Here is a 21,839-nt window from a genome sequence, read left to right on the forward strand (position 1 = left end):
AGACAAGGTGGATGGGGTTCCAGAGGAGCTCTGAGAATTGAAGTCTCATTTCTCAATTACCGGAAGCAGCAGAGTCTATATAATTAGGATATAAAGGAGTGCAGCTGGAGAAGAATCAGTAAGAATTTCAAATGATGATCTGGGTTCCTGGCTCTTCCTCTCCCAGTTGGGCAGACCTCACTAAAGAAGAGGGGAGAAGGGGCCTGGCTTCTCTCAGCCCACAGCTTTCTTTTATTGTCCTTGCTTCCACTAAAACCTGTGGGGATAGCATTGTTGGCTAGGCAGGGGCTGCCTCCTGCTTGCTTTAAGGGTCTCCAGGGTATAACAGTTGGGCTGGATGCCTCCCAGGCACTGGGAGGATGGGAAGTAAATGGCAGGGGTGGGAGGGTGAGGCTGGGGTGGCACGGTGGCAGGGGCCAGGAACCTGTGTGGGCAGGTATGGGAGCAGAGTAGTTAAGTCTTGGGCTGAGATTCAGGGGCAAGGCTGCCCACACTGGCAGCTGCAGGAGGCGCATCACATGCAGAGGTGGCAATGGCAGCAACTAGGCCTGCAGATCTAGAGAGCCTGATTAGGGCTGGGGGCTGATGGACCCTCAAGTCCTTTCAGGTGGGAGATGCTTTTAAGGGCTAGACTGGGCCAGCCAGTTGGAAAGTAGGCCTCCTGGGAGGTTCACCACCAGACAGCTGCTGCCCCTGCCTGATAACCTTGGTGTATAAGAGCCAGGCCACGTGTCCTATCTTGTCTCACACGCTGGCTCTTGACAGTTTTTCCAACAGGAACATACACTGTATTCTTGGAGCCCGACTACTCCATAAGTCTCCAGAATGCCTTTGGGAGCCCTTCTTTTATTGGGAAATAAATACAGAGTCAAACAGGTGGGCCAGCCAACATCTGTAGTTCTGGGGGCCAAAAGGAATGAATCTGACTTGCTCAGAACTCAGATCTCCATGAGCTCCACGATCACCTCGTTCACTCGTTTGGCTGTAAAAAAAAAAAAAAGAAAAGGTTGTTTGAGAACTGGAAGCAAATGATTTCATTTCAAATCCGATTACTTCTAATTCTGTGTTCATAAACATTTATTCCTCTCCGATGTGGCTCTGCTCTTTAGAAGCTCTTGGGAAAAACAACTTGCCAAAAGGCCTTTGGGAGAGACAGCATCTTCCCACCCAGGAGGTGGGGACCGACTCTATACACCTGGCTTTCAGGAGACGTTCCATCAGAGGGGAACTGGAACTGAGTCTTAAAGGATGAATAGAGTTTTTTCAGGCAGTGTATCAAGGGGAAGGCATTCCAGGCTCTTAGAACAGCATGAGCAAAGACATAAGGATGTAAGAAAGAGGAATGTGAAAAACTCTGGTGTAAGATAGGGCATGGGGGAAAAGAGTGAGAGGAAAAGAGACTAAATAGTTAAATGGAGATACTCAAAGGAGAAAGGGAGATGTCTCCCATGTCATATGTAAATAATATTGCACACTCGATAGGGTTATTGTGAGAATTCAATGAGTTAAAGCATACTGAGTGTTTGATAAACAGTGGTTATTATTTTTGTAAAGTTCAAACCCATAAGGCTCTCTATGACCTGACCCTTGTCTATCTCTCCAGTTTTATCTTCCATCTTTCTCCATTTGTACTTAGAAGCCATATTGTTTTGTAGCTCTAGACCTTAGTATATGGTATTTCCTCTGTCTCAAATGCCTTTCTTCTCCTCCCTACTCACCCGAAATACCCTAATGAAGCATCTCCACTATGTGGTGCCTTCCCTTCTGAACCGTTCATTTCGTGGTTTGTGAAAACACTCTACCTCGGATGTATCTCTATTTCTCTGTAAGGATCTTGAGTGCAGGGGCAGTGGATTTATGATCATATCTAGCACAGCTGCTGGCACATGAAAGATTTCAGAGGTCTGTAGTTAAATGACAAGGATAGGGTGTGACTGTGTCTAAAGTTGCAAGGAAGTGAAGGTTGGTAAAGTTGAGATGATCAGGGAATGGTGAAGCTGAGGGGCTGGATGGTTCATTGATGAATCCGTTGAAGTTGTCCAAGATGTTTGGAAAAAGAGAGGGAGGAAGCGGGAAGACTGAACCCTTGATACATTTAGGAGACTTCCCTGGGAGCTGACCAATTATGTGGTAAAAGGTAAGAAAAGGGTTAACTTTCAACAAGTAGAAGCTATAGAAAGGAGGCAGTGAACCAATGGTCTGGAAGGGGCAGGGGAAACCAGGCATGCCTTCTTCCCTGAGGGCCTGGGGCAGATGTAGGGGAGAGGGGAGTGTTCAGCCTTCTACTGACTCAGACAGAAAAGGCTGACCACCTGGCTGACAATGGATTCTTTCTAGGTGAGCCTGACCTCCAAAGGTCCAACATCTTTATTGCCATACTTGGGACTTTAAGTGTGACCCTGATAGGTAAGGCAGAAACTCTTGACTTTCCTGCAGCCCTACTTCAGCCTCAGAAGGGTTTGGGGAAGCAAAATGAAAACCGCTGATGATGGTACCAAGTTTGATAATATGAGATGTTTCGGTCCACAGCCTGGAGCCTACTTCTGCTCTGCCAGTAGAAAGGGGGTTTCTGACTAAAGCTCTGGAAACTTTGAGATTTCAGACATGTCTTCTGTTCTACCCACCTTTCTAGCTTTGTTTCTTACTACATCTCCTTTACATACTGTATTCTAGATTTTCCAAATGATCTGCAGTTCCCAACACAAGAGACTGTTTTTTGCTTGCCTGGTTCCCCTTAGTTTGAGAGGTTCTTCCCTTTTGTATGTTTGGTGTATAGCCAGCAATTTTAAAATTTAGCCTAAATTCCTTCCTTTGAGATGGTATGCCTGATCCTTGTGCCAAGAACTGAATGATTTCTCTTTTCTGTCCTTAATGAACCCTGACATCATACCCGTGAAACTTTACTGTACTTAGTTCTTAACTTATCTGTGTCTCTATAATAGACTGAGCAGCTGGACAGTAAAAGGCAAGTCTTACTCATCTTGACACCCCTAGTCTCCCAGAGCCTAGAATATAGGAGGTGGTATTATTGAAGAAAGCATGTGTGTTCTCGGTGGTTATGTGAGGGTACAGCAGAAGGAAGAGGAGCATGTAGAGAGGAGAAGGCCTCCAATCCCCTTGCCGGAGAGGACACAACTGACACACTGGTGCATCACAGCAAAGGTGCTAGGGGTCGAGAGCATCTTTGGGCCTCTCTCTCTAATGGTCTCCAGTAGGAAGAGAAACCTAGGTCTAGGCCTTTCACAAAGTTTCTGTTATAGCACTGTATTTGACAGAGGCAATCTCATGTGAGAAGAAAAGGTGACAATCCAGAATAGGAGAGCTCTGAGCCACAGAGCTTTGAATTCTCATTGGACTTTGATGACATTATTCCATGTCTTTGGGCTTTGGTTTCCTCATAAAGTTGTGGGGATCCAGTAAGATAACTGATGTAAAGAGCCCTGGTAAGAATTAAACGGAAGTTACGGAACGCACCTGGGTGTGGCTTGTGTGGTCCTGCCCTAGGAAGCCATCTGCTTCCTTCAGTGAGAAGAATGGGAGGGAGGCCCAGACAGCGCTCAGGCTTCTACATTCCCAAGGGCTGGGGCTGGCCTTGGAGTGTGACTGTCAGTCAGGCTCGACCTTGAGGTAAGACTTACCAGAAAAGAACAAAGGAAATGTGACTTGGGCTAGCTTCCCAGGAACCTCCAGAAGTTCCTCTTGGCCCTTATCCCCTCTGTGGCCATGAGTTGGTCATTTCATCTCATATCTAGATTCTGACATCTGCTTTCCCTTCCCCTAGTCTCCTCCTAGTTTCCAGGCCACTGGAATGTTCTGAAGACAGTCCCAGTTTTATTAACACTCTTCTTGGTCCTTAGTGCTCCAGACCAGAGGGGTGAATGAGGTGTCAGGCTGAGGCAAACAACATCTTATTCTGCTCTGCTAGGCTCCAAGTAAATACCTGCACCTTCTCTGGCTTGCTCACTGGGATTCCGGGGAGAAATATCGTATCTGGTATTTTTGGGGAAGATGTATTTTTATGGAGACTTTCAGTAAGGTGGAGGAAATCTGAAGGGGAAAAACAAGCAGTGCTAGTTCTGCTTGGCCAGGGTTGGAAGCGGGCACCAATAAACGCACTGGAAAAGTTCTGGACTGGAATCAGATCAGCAAAGATCCTAAAGAGAAGAGCACAAGGGAGGAAAGTAAGCTGGGGAAAAACCAATGAGACAGAGGGGAATGACAAGTCACATACAAGAAGCTGCACTGTTGGGAGGCTGGGGAGGATTCCTGCTAGGCAGGACTTGACCTGTGTACCCATCAGATCTACTTTCATGGCCAAAGGACTGATCACTGTGGTCCCAGGGAAGAGATCCAAGTTCTCTCTCTGCAAGTAATGAGAGACTCAGATGAAATGTCCAATTAGTCTCCCAGGTTTTGACTTTGTTGGCTGTAGCTTTTCAGTTGGCTTGAGCAGGAGGTCAAACTTGGCTGCCAGGATTTTTGCCAGAGATAATCTCATTAACTGAGCATGCTGGGTGGGGTGAAAAAGGCTGGAATTGCTAGAAAATGCCTTGTTCTCCCAGTAATGCTAGAAAAGGGCAGTGGGGCCTACACTGGGTTATGAGAGTCCTGTTTTCGGTGTACAGTCCCATTTTTGCTATGGATGCTTTGACTCTGGGGCATGCAAATGATTGGGATTTGGAGAGAGGACAGTATTACTTCTGAGGATGAATGTTTTTTCCTAAAACCCCTCCATGGGAGAAAGACTGACTGGGGACCTTGCTATCTCCTGACCTCTTTGTTCGTGAGGACCTAAGTTGATGTTTGTCTAGGTCATCCATAGTAACAAGTCGAGATTGCTACACTGATGGCTGGGAATTTGCTTTCTCAATATAGCTCAGCCTCAAAGAAAAGTGATAGTGGGAACAGGCTGACTGGCCAGGAATACCTGTGGCAGGAAGGCACTGACTACTGTGCTGGCTGCAGCGATCCCTCTAGCATAGACGACAGAGCAAGAAATGTTGGGGATCTCCAGTTTAAAGACTTCCCTGGCCCCTTCTTCAGGACCCTTAACGAGAGGGCACAAAGTGTTAGTTACAACCAGAAAGCCCAGGAGACATTGCAGCCTGTGACATCTTAGGGATGTGGCAAGCCCAGCCCTGTGCTCCTTGATAGGAGATGATGTGCCTCAAACCCTCACTGTCTGGCATTCATTATTCATTCATGCATTCTGCACACAAAACTAAGAGGGGTCCTTGCAAAGGAAAAGAAAGGCGCACTATGACTTTGTTGGAAGTGGGGAGAGGAAGGAGGAGAAACTGTGAGGTTCCAGGTTAAAGCATGTAAGAAAGCGGGGGTTCGACCCTGTAGGGCAGTGGCAAATGGAGTTCACACATTCAAATATGCCTGTAAAAACAACAAAAGGAAGCATCTCCTGGCTCTAGGAGGGACTAAAACAAGAAAGCACTGGGGTATTTCTACTTTTTTGCTGAGCAGGAGCTAATTTACAAAGCAAAGAGGCAAGAAGGAGGTAGAAGAAACATTGCATGGGGCCACAAACCCAAATAGAAGAGAACAAAAAGGACAGAGAAATGTAATGAGGGGTCAGGGAGCGGATGGATTATCCTATCCTGCTTTTGAAGGATCCCTTCTAAGGCCTTCCACAAAGTCAGAGAATAGGCTGAGGTTCTGAATTCTATTTTAAAGAAACAACCAATAGGGCCTAGATGATCAAAAACCAAATTTCTCTTCAAGCCAAGGGTAGGTATGGGTGAACCGGTACGTTGAGCAGGAGAAAGAGCTAAGACCTGAGGTTCCTGAGGAGAGAAAGAGCCAGGATATGGAGGCCAAATATATTTTTCCTAACTGTTGGGAAAAGATGGACTAAAGTGAGAAAAAGAGTATCACTGGTTAAATTTTGCTAGGCAAGCCAAGAGTGGCTTCTTCCTCTGGTCTTTTTGGAGGCTGTCAATAGTTCAGGCTGAAGACCCAGTTGTGTCATGTACTAGCTGTGTTCAGTTCAGTCGCTCAGTCGTGTCCAGCGCTTTGCGACCCCATGAATTGCAGCACTCCAGGCCTCCCTGTCCATCTCCAACTCCCGGAGTTCACTCAGACTTATGTCCATCAAGTCGGTGATGCCATCCAGCCATCTCATCCTCTGTCGTCCCCTTCTCCTCCTGCCCCCAATCCCTCCCAGCATCAGAGTCTTTTCCAATGAGTCAACTCTTCGCATGAGGTGGCCAAAGTACTGGAGTTTCAGCTTTAGTATCATTCCTTCCAAAGAACGCCCAGGACTGATCTCCACTTTTGGTAAATTTCAGCTCTCAAAGTCTCAGTTTCCACTTTACCAAATGGGTCAATAAAGAATCCCTACCTCAGAGGGCTTTCATGAGAACCCAGTAAGACAGTGCACGAGAGAACATTTTAAAGCTGTATACAATAGCCATAAGCCAGTGGCCCCCTCAGGAAGGCAGTGCCATCCTTCCCCCTTGTGCTGGGGTTCAAGCTCGTGTCCCAGCCCTCTCATCTAGGCTCATACCTTCAGCTTGCACGGGATCATGGCAGAAGGTACCAACAGCTGGGAAGTCACTGCTGACCAACACTCCAGCTCAAAGGCTCTCTGGTGAGACACCAGGTGGAGTTTGTCCACTACAGACTGAACTAAAAATGCCAGCCTTCCTGCAGCAAGGGCATGGATAGATAACCTACGTTTGACCTGTTAGTGCAGCCACCAGAAACCATGAGCTGGGAACTAGTGACACAAAAATATAGGAACCGCAGAGATTCCACTTTGGGGCTGCTGGGCGGCTGGAGCAGCAGAGAAAGCGTGTAGCATCCAGTGTTCAGTAAGGATGGCAGCAGTGTCCTCACCAGAATGATCTGGAGGGTAAATCTTGGCTATAACCCATTTTCTAAGCTTGATTCTGCAGCCATTGTGGAGCTGTGAGCTATCTAGTATCTTTTCAATGAATTCTTTATCAGTTTAAATCACCTAGAGTTAGTTTATATTGCTTACAACAAAGAACTTTATTGGTAAACTAGTATCACTCAGAAAAAGCCTTTTAGAAATGACAATTCTCACATGTAGAGGAAGAAAGTATTTGAAATGTGAGAGGAAAGGCAGTGAGAAGAAGAGTTATGTCTAGTCTCTAGTGAAGAAATAAGGCTGAGGGGTGGTTTCAGGCAAAGGCAGCACCTCCTCAGTTCATTTATCAGTGTTCCATTTGGTTCCTTCATCAGAGTAAGTTTAGAAAAAGAGTCAGAAGAGATCTCATGATTATTGCCACTGTCTCACAAATGTCTTTTTTGGAACCCTAACTCTCTGCCCTGAAATGCCCCCAGATTCCCTTTACCAAGGGATCCAAAATTCATTTGCTCATCTGTACACTTCCCACGTCTACTATAAACTAGGACCTGTTCCGAGAGCTAGGGACACATGTTGAAATAAGTCAGTCCTTGGTCTGAGGTTCTTAGTCTAGTAGGGAAGATAGATTCATAGATAATTGCCATTTGTATATGTGCTTTAATTAAGGTATTGACAAAGGTGTGGAGGAGGAAGGAATGCTCAGTTTGACTGTGAGGAATCACGGAAAGAGTCAGGAAGGTTCTATAGAGAAAACACTTGGGCAGAATCATTAAGAATTTCAGACAGAGAGAGGACATGTGCAAAAGCACGGAGAGGCACAAGAGCATGGTGCATATGGGGAGCTCTAAGCCCCGTGGTATGCTCCAGAAGTCGTGTATAATCCTCACATTTAACTGTATTTAGTTCTCACAACGATCCTCCAAAATAAGTTATTATTGTCTCAGTTTTTCTAGTTTCAAACATCTGAGGCCTAGAAATTAAAAACAACCTGGTGCCCATCCAATGATTTGCACAGCTGAGATCTGAACCCAGGTCTGTTTTGAGTCTAAAGCTCACAGGAGAGGTATATGACTTTAAAATAAAAAGGGAAGGAGAAAAAATGAAAGAAGGCCTTTACTTACTGGGAGAAGGAAAAGGTGGCTTCCACCAACTCAGAACTGGTGGATTTAGTTTTTTCAGCAACTCTCCTACCCCACCCTAGTTTAGGTTTAAGGAATAATCTGAAAAGGAATGTGCCCTCTTTACTGATCTTGAGCTTTGGCTACTTTTTGGTTAAAAATCCTCAGCCAAATTATGGACCATTCCAATTTGCCCAGCCCAGCAGGAAAACCCTGATGTTTGTATGTCTTTTAAGCATTACATAGACTTTCTATAGCTGCAGAGCAGAGCAAGCTAACACTAAAGCATCTCTAAGCAGTTGAGGATGGCACTGAGACAATGGCTTTCAAGAAGCTACTAACCTTCTTCCAGGCCAAGAATCCATGGGACTCCTCTCCCTTAACTACCAGGTCAGATGAAGTACCCAAGGACTGCAGGAGGCTGCCAGAGATAGTTCCAGAGCCTCTGTTGATCACTGGCCCTTTTCTCTTATGCCTGACAGCCATTGTAAAGTATTGGTGCCAATCTGGGTCATTAGATATTTCTGGTATGTTTTAAATTTTTTGGTAGTAAGGCTACATAAATATATATGAAGACTTATCCAACAAGATAAATTTCCATGATGGAACTGTGAAGTCAGAATTAAAAATGTGACAGTGATGTCAACTGCCCTCCTAAGATGGCTTTTATCAATTTATATGTTCTCACCTGTGGGGTATGCATATGCTTGTTCCCCAGTTCTCATCAGCATGGAGCGTTATCTGTGTTAGTGTGATATGAAAACAATAGCATCTGTGATTGTAACTTGGGTTCTGGTTTACCTTTGGCTTCAATCCTCTGGTTGCTTCCAATTAGGCAGTTCTTGATGTCTGCTCCCTTCTCAATTACAGCGTTGTTGCAGATGACGCTGCTCTGGATGTTGCTTCTGTAACACAGTAGCCAAGTTAGGGAGTGTCCATGTCTCTCATCACCATCCTCATCCTTATGGGTTGGAGGTTCTGGTTCCTCCATATGCTAGGAATAGCTGGCCAGTCTAGTTCATGGTTACATGCTTATGCTAGAAGACAGAATGCCTCAAGAGAGGATTGGGCTTTAGAGAAGTCCGGAGTCTGTATATGCTCATAATGACATTCACCCAAAGCCTGAAAAGAACAAACAGTATGACTTCAGTTCTTTAGGCACCCCAGACCTGGAGGTCTAAATTCCACCCTTTGGTCTGGGGGTGGAAGCTGGCCCTGACCCCTGGGCTGACCCATTGCTTCTGCCTCTCATCTGGGAATATATAAAAAATTTCAGTGGAGGCTCAGATCCAGTGAATCTTCCTAGGAGATAAGCTATACAAATAATGGGTACCCCACAGCTCTTACCACAGACCCTGGTTAATCAAAACCATAATTATTTAGAAAAATAGGATATTTTAAAAGCCAACTCCATGCTATATTAGAGCCTACTCTAGACCCTAAAGCCACATTCTCAAGAGTAGCACCACTGGCTCTTAGCATTTGAATGTGTTTAAAAAGCATCCTCTTGGCTTCCGAGGATGGGTGGGTGGGGGAAAAGTCCTTCTGAAAATCTTCACTAGCATTTATTACATACCTACTTCAGGCCAGGCTCTGTGCTAAGCAGTCTACATACATTACAGAAGTGACTTACCCAGATGATTCTAGGAGTATCATTTTTACCTCTGATAAAATAACCAAATTTTGCAGATGAGATGACAGATTAAGAGAAGTTAAACCATTTACCTAAAACCACATTAACAGCCAAGTAGCAATTTCAAAACTAAGTCTGCCTGACTCCAGAATCCATACATGCATGGTCAAACAAAGAAATTAGGGGAGAAGACTAGAGGAAGCCTGGGACTGCCGAGTTGTTTTTCTGGGCCAAGATGGCTCTGTGGAATGAGATCTATCCTAATAAGGGAATATTCAGTCCCTAAAGAGCCAGAAGTGGGCAGCTGGAGGGGAGAAGGAGGTAAGTAGGAACGGTCTGAGTGTCCATTTAAACAAAATAAAACATCAACTAAGGAAAAATCCTCAAGCAGTCCAAGAGGCTTGGGGGATGGAAAAGAGGCCATTTCAAGGACTGAAACTATCATCCACAGGCCATAAAAAAGATTCTTGCCAAGTGCCAAAATTTTAGTAAAATGCAAAAAAGTAACTCCAGCATTTATGGCATTTCAGAGCCTTCTTTATTCTTCTAGAAGGTTAAAGCTTGTCACAAAGTGGCAAAGGTCAAAGCCATAGCACTCTGGTGTGGGCTAGAGATGGGTAGAGAAAATATCAGGTTTTTTTTTTGGCTGCTTGGTGAGGCATGTGGGATCTTAGTTCTCAACCAGGGATCAAACCCATGCCCCCTACAATAGAAGCATGGAGTCTCAACCACTGGTCCACCAGGGAAGTCCCAGTACCAGTTTTTTTGGCTCAAACTCAGGATATACTCAGTGGGTGGGCATTAAGGGACCTTCCAGAACTTTTCAATTTGCCCTCCCTGAGAGAAAGCAGTCCAATCAGCAGTTAGGGTGATTCCTGATCCTGGGTGAAGATTCACCCCAAAAGAGTAGTAAGGAAGTATACAGAAAGCTTCAGACACAGAGGCTTCTGAGATATAGTAGTAGGTTTATAACTGGCTACTAGTTTGTCACTGAAAAATCTCACTTCTTTTTTCAAAACGGGAGTAAGGAGATGCTTCTTGCTCTGGAGTTAGGCAAGAGGTAAACATAGTAAACGAGAAAGAGCCACGAGGAACTCAAGCAGCCATAATCAGGGAGTACTAAATGACTATTTTGGAATCTGGAACATAAGTGGGAACCATCTCTGGAAGGAAGAGTCTGGAATGACTGAGGTCAGATTTCTACAGCAATGGAGAGCGTGGGTTCTTATGTTTTACAGGTCTGACTCAGATCTTCAGGAACCGCCCATACTGCTTTGTTGCTTGTTTCATCTAGTTTGTGTGTAACTCCCTCAGACAAATAAACCACTACTAGTGAATCTGCAGATGTGATCGGGAAAAAGTGGAAGCTCTTGGTCAGTGGATCTGTGGAAGGCTTTGAGGTGAACACCTGAAAAAAGGCCTTAGTGAGTGTCAAACTATTTTCTACCACTTGTTTCTTCAATTGTTTCCCATGATCACTGGTGCAGTCACAAGTCACCTTCATTAGTAAGGCTGAGGTACTCTGGAAAAATTTTGAGCCAATTTAGCTTTCCCCCTGTTGAGAAAGAACTCCAAGGTTAAGGCTTTTACTGGAAGTATATGCTCAGGCTGGAGGGGAAGGACAGATACTACTATATCTAACAAGCCCCCTCCATGCTGCCAGTCCACAGTAAAGATTGCCTTGTGCTTAAAGTAGGAGGGGAGATGACCTCCTATATAGCTCATGAAAAGACCCAGCTCTAGTACCAGAACTACAGCTTCTACATTCTACTTTAAGCTCTCAGCTGGGTACTAAGGACTCTGCTGTGCTGATGCCTGGCTGTGTTCTCTAGGAATCTGCTTGGAGATGGCTAAGATTAATGGACTTTTGATCTTCACTTCTCCTTGTGTGTGCACACAGTTTCTAAGTTATGTCTGACTCTTGTGACCCTGTGGACTGTAGCCCTCCAGGCTCCTCTGTCCATGTAATTTTCCAAGCAAGAATACTGGAGTGGGTTGCCATTTCCTATTCCAGGGGATCTTCCCAACCCAGGGATTAAACCCACATCTCTTGCATCTCCTGCATTAGCAGGTGGATTCTTTACCACTGGTGCCAGCTGGGGAGCCCTCACTTCTTAATGCTGTCAAATTTTAAGCAAAGCTGCAAGCCTTGGGAAATTACCCTGAAAACCCTAAAGCTTCAGTGGACAGGAGGCCATAAGAAAAACACAGAGGCCTATAGTAAGATCACTGCTTAGCCAGGCACACCATGCCATACCATGGCACATGACATGAGGAAGAAGCCCTCACCTGGGAATCAGGGATGCCTCCAAATTCTCATTCCTCTTCTGGTTTTAGTTAGAACTTTTTTCAGTTTATTTCAGGAGACAAGGGAACTTACATAAATGTAATGTCTAATACAGCTCAGTCACTACACAAAGCACTTTATATTCATTATGTAACTTAATCCTTTTAGCAAACCTGCAGGAATGGTGGTATTTATTCTAATTTTTACACAAAAAACTGGGGCTCACAGAGATTAAGCCATGTGCCCAAGCCTACACAGTGGGAAGTGACCCTCCACTGTACTACAGGCTTCTGCCTCAGCTGCTGACTGGCAGTGTTTGGCAAAGAGCCATGAAACTTTTCAGTAACTCTGAGGACAGGCAGGTTCTTCTCTGGGGATTAGCTGGCAGGCTTGCTAAATTTATTCATAACGTTAGGGGAGAAAAGCTTTTTAGGCATATGACTAAATGTCCACTCTAGGCCCATCCACTGCTTCAGTCCAAAGACTATGGCTGAGTTGCCGTATCTTTCCAGATGCCAGAGGCTCCTTGCCTTGGCCCAAGGGGCTCTGGTCCAGGTGTCTTTTTCTTTTAGAAGAAGAATCATGTATTATTTTTAATGAAATATTTCAGGCATAGATAAGTGCCAGGTCGTACTAGTGGTAAAGAACCTGCCTGCCAGCGCAGGAGATGTAAGAGACGCAGGTTTGATCCCTCGATAGGGAAGATCCCTTGGAGGAGGGCATGGCAACGGACTCCAGTGTTATTGCCTGGAGAATCCCATGGACAGAGGAGCCTGCCAGGGTATAGTCCACAGAGTCACAAAGAGTCAGACACGACTGAAGCAACTTAGCACTCAGCACAGCAAAGAAAAATACAGAGAATATAAAGAACTCTCCAAAATATAATACAAAAATACAGCAATTTTCTTTGCTCACATATCCCCCGCTCTCCTCCCAGAGATAATTACTGTTTGACTCTGGTATTCATTGTTCTTAAGCATTTTTACTTCATATAATAGTAAATGATATATTGTATTCTTTTGCAAATTTTAAAAATTTTATATAAATGCTATCATTCTCTACATCTATATATCCTAGTGCAACTTCCTTATTTCCCCTTCAACATCATATCTGTGACATTTACCCAGGTTAATTCATGTAATGAGATATAATACTTGTAAAAATATCTCATTTTCTTTCTGTCTCTAGTCACTCTTGCTCTTGGGTCCTGTAGATTAATATGTACTGTCTCAGGGACTTCCCCTGTGGTCTAGTGGTTAAGAATCTGCCTTCCAATGCAGGGGATGTGGGTTTGATTCCTGATCCAGGAAGATCCAACATGCTGAGAGGCAACTAAGCCTGTGCGCCACAACTACTGAGCCTGTGCACCTAGATCCTGTGCTCCACAACAAGAGAATTCAACACAATGAGAAGCCCAACCACTGCAACGAAGAGTAGCCCCCACTCTCTACTACTAGACAAAGTCCATGCCCAGCGCTGAAGACCCAGTGCAGCCAAAAAACAAATAAGTAAAATGTACTCTCTCCAGCGAATAGGCTGAACATTTCTTCCTTTTAGTTATATGTCTCCCTTTACAACCTTACACAAAGGTTTAGTGGTAAAAATGTCTCCCTCCTAAGAAACTGAATTATATTCCCTAAGCAGAGGCAAAGAAAAAGAAAAACAAGGGTTTGGGAGGGAATCAAAGAGGTAACAATTAAAAAATATATGTATTATCTTTTTGGCCACACCACATGACTCGCAGGATCTTTGTTCCCCAACCAGGGATTGAATCTGGGCCCACAACAGTGAAAGCATGGAGTCCTAACCATTGGACTGCCAAGGAGTTTCCAAGATGTAACAATCTTAAAAGAAATAAGCTGGAGTATTCTCAGAATATGGGTTTAGTGCAAACAGTTCAAATAGAGAATGAATCAAAAGTCCTAAGGAGCCCCTTAAGTCCAGGGGATCTTGTCAGCTTTATAATCTGCCTTTTTTTAAAAATAAAAGTGTTACTGAAGAAATGCGGACAGAATTCTTTTAATGATTATGATCTTTCTGCATCTCTCACTGCCAGACTTACACTCAACCTACCCATTTATCAGTATTTTGTTTCCTTACCTACTTGGCTTTATTATGTCTTCAAGCAGAGTTTTCTAGAGGGTTCATGGGCACCACATCTCCTAAGCCTTGGAGTATTTTTTATGATTTTATACTTTAACCCTAACTTCACTATCTACAGGATTCTTAAGTCACAACTGTTTTCCTTCCAAATTTTCTAAATGTTGTTTTACTGTCTTCTGGCCTTAAATGTCACAGAAAAGTATGAGGCCATCCTGGTTTTCTCCTTTCTCTGTGCCCTGAGATTTTGTAAAAGTGGTGTTTACCATTTCTCCTTTGGACTGCCCAAGTCCATATTCCTTATGCTGGTCCAGTCTTGGTGTTCTTTTTGGATTTGACCTAAATTTCATTGTGTCTGGCAGATATTCTCTAGTCTGTGTATGGGTACATGGCAGTTATCTAGTTTTATTACAGATGAAGCTTCCTTCTCTGGTTTTGTTTTCATCTTGGTGAGTTTCAAGGAGTTAAAGTATTTACTCCAAGACTTTTCTAGAAGTAAACAGGGCTCTCTTGACAGAAATCAGTCAATTACAGTAGGAGGGCTCAAATCAGGGATCTCTATTTTTCATTTAGTAAATACTTACCAGGTATCTAGTACATGAAAAGTACAGTACTGTGAATTAAGGGATACGAAGACATATGAGAAGTATTTCTGTAAAATTATAGTCTAGTTGAAGAAAAAAGAAAGATGCATTAAATATCACACAAGCATAAGTGATGGTTACACCAGGAACACAGAGGTGGGGGAGATAATATCTGGCTAGGAAAATTTAAGAAAACTGCACGAAGCAGCTGGAATACATATTGAACCTTGAAATGTGGGTAGGATTTCTACAGGTAAAGATCTCTAGAAAGAGACAATTCAGGCAGAGTCAATGTCAGGACTAAGGAGAGTGGAAAGGTAAGGGGCTCAGTGGGCAGGAAAGTGGGTTAAGTGTTGGTACAGAGGACACTCAGGGTAACAATGAGAAACAGTAATATCTTGTTTGCTTTGGAGGGCTGCACTTGCTGCCTATAGAAAGCATGGGAAATCCAGGTAAAATCCTGGTTCCCCAGCCTGCCCGCATGTGAAAGTGTTACCCTAGACTGCTGCTTGGGTCATTCACCTTGGACTAGGAGGAAATGTTGGTGTTAATCAAGACCAGAAGATTAAAGACACAGACCATGGGATTGACAATTAAGTTTTCACTATACTTTGGATTGCTGAGCATCAGCTATCATATAAATTGGAAGTGGCAGAAAATGAGAAAGACAGGCAGAAGCCTTCTCTGCATAGTCTTGCCTACACCTTTCCCAAGGTGGTTCTATTAGCATCCTTCAAGCCCTGAGGACCTCGGGCAGGTGTTCAAGCCACTGTCCAAACCACTGCTGGCAGAGACAAGCAGACCAAGAATATGAGAAACTCCTTTCTAGACAAATTCATGCCCCTACTCTGCCATTTAGTCCAGATGTAATAGCATCAGGGTAATCAAGTCTCACATGACTACAATTTAATCACCTTCCCTGAATTTACTGTAAGTAATTAAAACTAAATGACCTGAAAATAATGGGAAAAAAGATCATATGGGATGCAAGATGTCTGATCATATCACCAAGAGCTAATCTGCAGGGTTGGGTAGTCTCTAATGGCCTTCCAAGTCATTAGCCCCAGGTGGGCTACCTAGAGCTTCACTTAAACATTTTTTTTTTTACGATAGCTGGAAAAACAGCAGCAGCCACCATCTACACCTTTACTGTTTCCCCAGCTAGATGCCTTATTAGGCTATCCGAGAGTATACCTCCACCCAATATGACTCTGGGATATTATGCTAGGTCTTTCTATGAATTTCTCTCATATAAATAAACTGGAGTTCTTTGGAAGCCTTAGTTTCCTTACCAAGTTTATTTACATCAATTCAGGACACTAACAGTGGCCTTTATTTATTTATTTTTTTAACAGTGGCCTTTAAACATCTGCTCCTTTGTCTGCCCATCCACAGGGAAAGAGGGAAAGGTTACCAATTAAAGCAAACAAGAAAGTTATAGCACTCTCTTCATTGGAAGGTCTGAGGTAAGATGAGACAGAGTGTAGAAGTTATAAAGCCTCATGAGCTACTCTAGAACTAAGTGATCAAATGGACAAATACCAGTGTAGTTCTGGTTTTCAAGAGAATGGTGACATCTTCAGTCTTATGCAGGGATCTGGAATGGGACAATGGAGTAAGTAGCACAGGTACAATAAGAAAAAAGTCTGGATTGCCACTACCATTTATTCCTTGTAAAAACGCAGAAATTGAGCTGGATGATTTCTAAGGCCCCATTTCATTCTAACATTCCAGGACCCAGTGTTGGAGCTAGATCATGAAAAATATGAGAAACTCTGAAGTTGAAACTTCATTCTAAAACCGAATCAAGAAGCGATAGATAACTTGACAGACCAATCACTAGAAATGAAATAGAACTTGTAATGGAAAAAAAATTCCAACAGACAAAAGTCCAGGACCAGAGGGTTTCACTGCAGAATTTTACCAAATGTACAAAGAGGTACTTATACTGATCCTTCTCAAATTCTTCCAAAGGATTGAAACTTTAAAGATAATGGAACGGATTCTTCAAAAGTTTTTCAATAGAACAGGGATATGATCAGATATTCTTTCAGACAACAACACAGGGAACATGCCACCTCTGTGAAGTGAGATAAAGTAATGATGAAGAAGATGATGGTGATAGCAGCTAACATTTTTTGTGACAAGTGCTGTTTTCACTGCTTTATGTCTACTAACTTATTTAGTATTCCTAGTAAACCTCGGAGGCAATTGGGTTTTTATCCTATTTTATTGTGAGAAAATTTGGCTCAAAGAGGTAAAACCAATCCCCTAAGTGACTAATAAGTGATAGACCCAGTATTCTACCTGGCAGTCTGATCCCAAAGTGCATGCTCTACTTCATAAAAACAATGCTGGAAGGGTGGATTTGGCAGAAAAAGAAACATGGAGACAGGGAAGTATGTCAGAGAACACATGATTCAGGAAGAGGTCTCTGGGTCTGACCTCTTTCCCTAACCTCTACTCAGAAACTGGGGGCTTCCCTAGTAGCTCAGTGGTAAAGAACCTGCCTGATAATACATGAGCCACAGGTTCGGTAGTTGGGTTGGGAAAATCCCTTGGAGAAGGAAATGGCAACCCACTCCAGTATTCTTGCCTGGAGAATTCCATGGACAGAGGAGTGTGGTGGTATATATAGCCCATGGGGTCGCAAAAGAGTCATACACAACTTAGCGACCAAACAACAACAATCACTACTTAATTTTTCAGTTTTAAGCATTGTCAATAGACTGTGCATAACGGGAGATGAAGGTTTAGCTCTCTTTTCTTCCTGCCACTGCTTCCTTTCTCCCTTCCTACCTTTCATCCTTTCAATGTAGTTATAGCATAATTTTGGTTAATGATCAGTGTTTATTTATTTATTTTTTAAAAATTATTTTAACAATTTTGTTTGTTTTTGGCTGTGCTGGGTCTTCATTGTTGCTTGGGCTTTTCTCTAGTTGCGGTGCACAGGCTTCTCACTGTGGTGGCTTCTCTTGTTGCAGAGCACAGGCTCCAGGCATGCAGGCTTCAGCAGGTGTGGCTCCCAGGCTCTAGAGCATAGACTCAACAGTTGTGGCCCATGAGCTTAGCCATTTCACGGCATGTGTATCTTCTCGGATCAGGGATCGAACCTGTGTCTCCTGTGTTGGTAGGCAGATTTCTTTACCACTGAGCCACCAGGGCAAACTGAGCCACCAGGGCAAACTTTGATGCCTTTTCCTTTCTTGTACAACTTTTTTTAAAAACAGAGTTAATATCTGTTTTGTTGTAATTCAAACCTAACTTTTTACCAATTATCTAAATTTTTCAAGATGTTTATACGAATTTATCAGTTTCATCTTCCTGTGTAACTGTTTCCTGGATTCCACTCTGGACTAATTGTTGCCTTTATGGTTCATGCATAGCAGTCATCCTTGGATGTGCCTTCACTATCTTCCCATGGATTCTTTTCAATATTTATTTATTTTTGGCTGTGTTGGGTCTCAGTTGCCCCGAGGCATATGGGATCTTAGTTTCCCAACCAGGGACTGAATCCGTGTCCCCTGCTTTGGAAGGTGAGTTCTTAACCGCTGAACCACCAGGGAAGTCCCCATATCCCACAGTTCTTTTTGTCTTTTTCTGAGTGAGATTCTCTTGTTTCTCATCAGTCTCCTTTTGGTTTACCTTTCATTTTGGTGGGACATACCTTTTCATGTCTGAAAATGTCTCTATTCCACTGTCACACTTGACTAACACTCAGCTTGAATACAGAATTCTAGGCTGAAATTAATTTTCCTTCAGATTTTTGAAGGCATTGTTCTATTATCTTCAAGTTTTCATTGTTGCTACTGGTAATAAGTCTAAAACCATTCTGGTTGCTGATTAGTTGTTTATGACCTATTATTTCTCTTTGTAAGTTGGTAGCATGCTTTGTATCCGATGTTCTGAAGTTTTACAATGATGTGAGCTTATTTTTACCATTGGGCTGGCCCCTTAGTAGGCCCTTTCATTCTGTAGATTCATATTTTTCAGTTTTAGGACATTTTCTTATATTATTTCTTAAATAATTTCCTCCTCCGATTTATCAACTCTCTTTTTATGGAACTCCTATTCAGATGTTAGACATCCTGGACTTTCTCTCTTACTTTCTATCATTTCTTTTATTTTTTTGGTTTATAAAATATAATTTTATTTTATGTTACTCTGCTGTTACATAGGGCATAACATTTTCACAAGGCTTTTTTGGGACTACAGTCAATGATTAGCAACATACAATAGTGGTCCAACTCTCTAAATAACAATCACTAGACAAACTGGACACCCTCTCACGTGCACAAATCTGCATGGAAGAGTACTAATGTTTTAGACTGGACTGTATGCTTTTTTCCCCCTTTCTAGTGTATTAAGAAATGACATGCACTTTAATTGCCAAAAGCAATGGTTGTATTCTGGCAGCAACATGCTACTTATATTACATAGTAAAGTGAATACCAGAACTACAAAGGCAGGAGGTCTAAGTGAGTTTTTATTGGGAAGGGAAGTTGTCAACTTAAACAGCAGCAAATGAAGAGTGAATAAGGAAACTCCCTGTTGTCACAGATACACAAGACCTCCATCACATATGATACAGGAGGCATTTAAATCTGTGATCCCCCAGTCCCAAAATGTAGAATGCTTTTCCATTCAATCTAATACTTCTGGATTCCTACTAAAAAGGAATACATTAAAAGGATGGAAAAGTTGCTTACTGAAAGGAAATCTCTGAAGAAGAGTAAGGGAGGATTACTTAAATACCAGATACATTTTTAGTCTTCTACATAAGTGTTTGGAAGTTACTTATGTTTGTATGAAATGAAGCTATTAATACTTTTCTACAGCAGTAACTGCACACCAGGAAGGCTAAGACAAACACAAATCAAGGAATGGAGTTTTCCCAAAGCCGCAGTGTGAAAAGACTATAAACAGTTGATTCCATACACATGAATGAGTTTCTTTGCTATAGGAAATCCGAATGGAGTAAGGAATGGAGATGAGTAAAAAGGTTTCAAGGGGAAGAAAGATGACACCCTGTATGCACTCAGTTTTCTGCCCCTTCTGCCACATCACATTCTTTTCCTGCACTGTCTGATGTCCATAATGTGAGGTTGTCTCTCAGCAGCTGCATGATGAGGGTGCTGTCTTTGTACCAGTCTTCATTCAGTGTGTCCAGTTCTGCAATAGCCTCATCAAAAGCCGTTTTAGCCAGTGTGCAGGCCAGTTCTGGGTTATTGAGGATCTCACAGCAGAACACAGAAAAGTTAAGAGCCAGCCCCAGCCAGATGGGGTGTGTGGGTTGCATCTCTTTCTTGCTTATATCGAAAGCCTCTTGGTAAGCTACTTGGGAATTATCTATCGTTTGTTTCCGATCATCTCCACAAGCAACTTCAGCAAGGTACCGGAAGTAATCTCCCTTCATTTTCAGATAGAAGACCTTACTCTCTGGATTAGTTGCATTGGCTATTACATACTTATCCAACAATTCCAGGACCGTGGTGCAGATGGACCTCAGCTCGGACTCCACTTTCTCTCGGTAGTCCTTGATCAGCTGCAGCTTCTTGTCCGAGGTGTCGGTCTTCTGCTCGATGCTGGAGATGACCCTCCAGGCGGACCGGTGGCCCCCGACCACGTTCTTGTAGGCCACCGACAGCAGGTTGCGCTCCTCGTTGGACAGCTCGGCGTCCTGCTCCGTCACGGCCTTCATGCAGGTGGTCATGTCGTCGTAGCGCTCGGCCTGCTCGGCCATCTGAATCAGCTCCGTCTTCTCCATGTGGGCCGGGGGAGCGGACAGTGAGTTCAAGCGCGGACCCGGGGGGCTGGCGGGGGGTTGGGGGGTGGGGCGTGGCGAGGAGGCCTTCACGTCTCCGCGGCCGCGGCGCGAGTCCCACCACTTGGATCCCTCTTCTCTATCTTTTCTTTTATATGCTCCATCTTTTTATCTTTTTCTTTTACTTTCTGTGAAATTTCAAATTTATCTTCCTTTTTTTTTTACTGAGGTCTTCCCGCTTTGTTACCACATTTTAAATTTCTTAAGAGTTTCTTTTTTGTTCTTTGAAACAATAGGTTGTCTGAAAGCATCTTTCTCTCTCTGAGGAGTCTCTGTCTCTTTTTAAGTGCTTTTTTCTCTGTTTGATTTGTTCTCTATCTTTCATGATAGAGGCTTTCTTTAGATCCCTGGCAATCTTTGATTATCTCCTTATATTTAGGAAAGGATTTTAAAACAGTACATGAATGGAATTTGTCATCCATAATTTTAACTATAGGATGATTTGACTGGGCTGTTAGAAATGTCTTATGTAAATAAATTCAGGTTCTTCTTCTTGGGCTGCTCAGATTCTCCAGAAAAAATTCTTCCAAATTCCCAACAGAAGACTTAGGCCTCTTCACCAGGGTTCTGGGAATCATCAGGATGTAGGCTTGGGGGAGGACATATTATAGTACTTTCCCTTTTCACCCTGTCTCTATTGTCTTCCATCAGCCACTCTTTTTTAAAAATTAATTAATTTTAATTGGAGGCTAATTACTTTACAAAATTGTCATCAGCCACTCTTTCTAAAGAGCAAAGGCTTTACCTTTAGCTCTATCCCTATGTATCCCTCTCCCCAAAATGTTTTGTTTAATCCCAAGGACAGTTGTGAGAGGTAGTTCAGCTTTTACTGGCCTTTATAATCTTTCCGTTGGAGAAGGGCATGGCAACCCATTCAAGTACTCCTGCCTGGAGGATCTCATGGACAGAGGAGCCTGGTGGGCTACAGTTCATAGGTCACAAAGAGTTGGACGTGACTGAAGCAACTTAGCACACACACACACAGTCTTCCCCTATCCTTCCCTCCTATCAGTTCCTGGACAGAGAAATCAACAGATGTCAGAGCTAGAATCAACCTCAGGCTGACCTAGCCTACTGGCTTTTTTTTGGCCGAGCTGAGTGGCTTGCAGGATCTTAGTTCCCTGGCCAGAGACTGAACCCTGGCCCTGGAAGTGAAAATGCAGAGTCCTAACCACTGGACTGCCAGGAAATTCTCTCACCTAGTGGTTTTAGCTGCAACTCCAGGGCAGTCCAGTGGTTAAGACTCTGCCTTCCAGTGCAGGGAATGAGGGTTTGATCCCTGGTCGGGAAACTAAGATCCCACATGTCATGGGGATGTGGTCAAGATTTGGGGCTTCCCTGGTAGCTCAGATGGTAAAGAATCTGCCTGCAATGCAGGAGACCAGAGTTCGATCCCTGGGTTGGGAAGATCCCCTGGAGAAGGAAATGGCAACCCACTCCAGTATTCTT

General features: G+C 43.4%; 2 protein-coding genes across 3 annotated transcripts in view; both read right to left on the reverse strand.

Annotated features, from left to right (window-relative positions):
• Positions 1-826: 826 nt before the first annotated feature.
• The window catches only part of EIF2B3 (eukaryotic translation initiation factor 2B subunit gamma), a 117,725-nt gene continuing 96,712 nt past the window's right edge, over positions 827-21,839 (reverse strand). For both annotated transcript variants that reach the window (XM_004001908.6, XM_012124123.5), the window contains exons 11-12: positions 8,764-8,867; positions 827-982 (exon numbers count right to left, since the gene is read on the reverse strand). In XM_004001908.6, the coding sequence (XP_004001957.1) occupies positions 939-982; positions 8,764-8,867 (148 nt within the window). In that variant the 3' untranslated portion in view covers positions 827-938. The remainder of the gene's footprint in view (positions 983-8,763; positions 8,868-21,839) is intronic.
• LOC101115653 (14-3-3 protein theta-like) lies at positions 12,083-20,449 on the reverse strand. Its single transcript, XM_042240150.2, has one exon. The coding sequence runs from the start codon at positions 20,331-20,333 to the stop codon at positions 19,605-19,607; it is 729 nt and encodes a 242-aa protein (XP_042096084.1). The 5' UTR covers positions 20,334-20,449; the 3' UTR covers positions 12,083-19,604.

Source organism: Ovis aries, chromosome 1 (genome assembly GCF_016772045.2).
Source record: "Ovis aries strain OAR_USU_Benz2616 breed Rambouillet chromosome 1, ARS-UI_Ramb_v3.0, whole genome shotgun sequence".
NCBI classification, from domain to species: domain Eukaryota; kingdom Metazoa; phylum Chordata; class Mammalia; order Artiodactyla; family Bovidae; genus Ovis; species Ovis aries.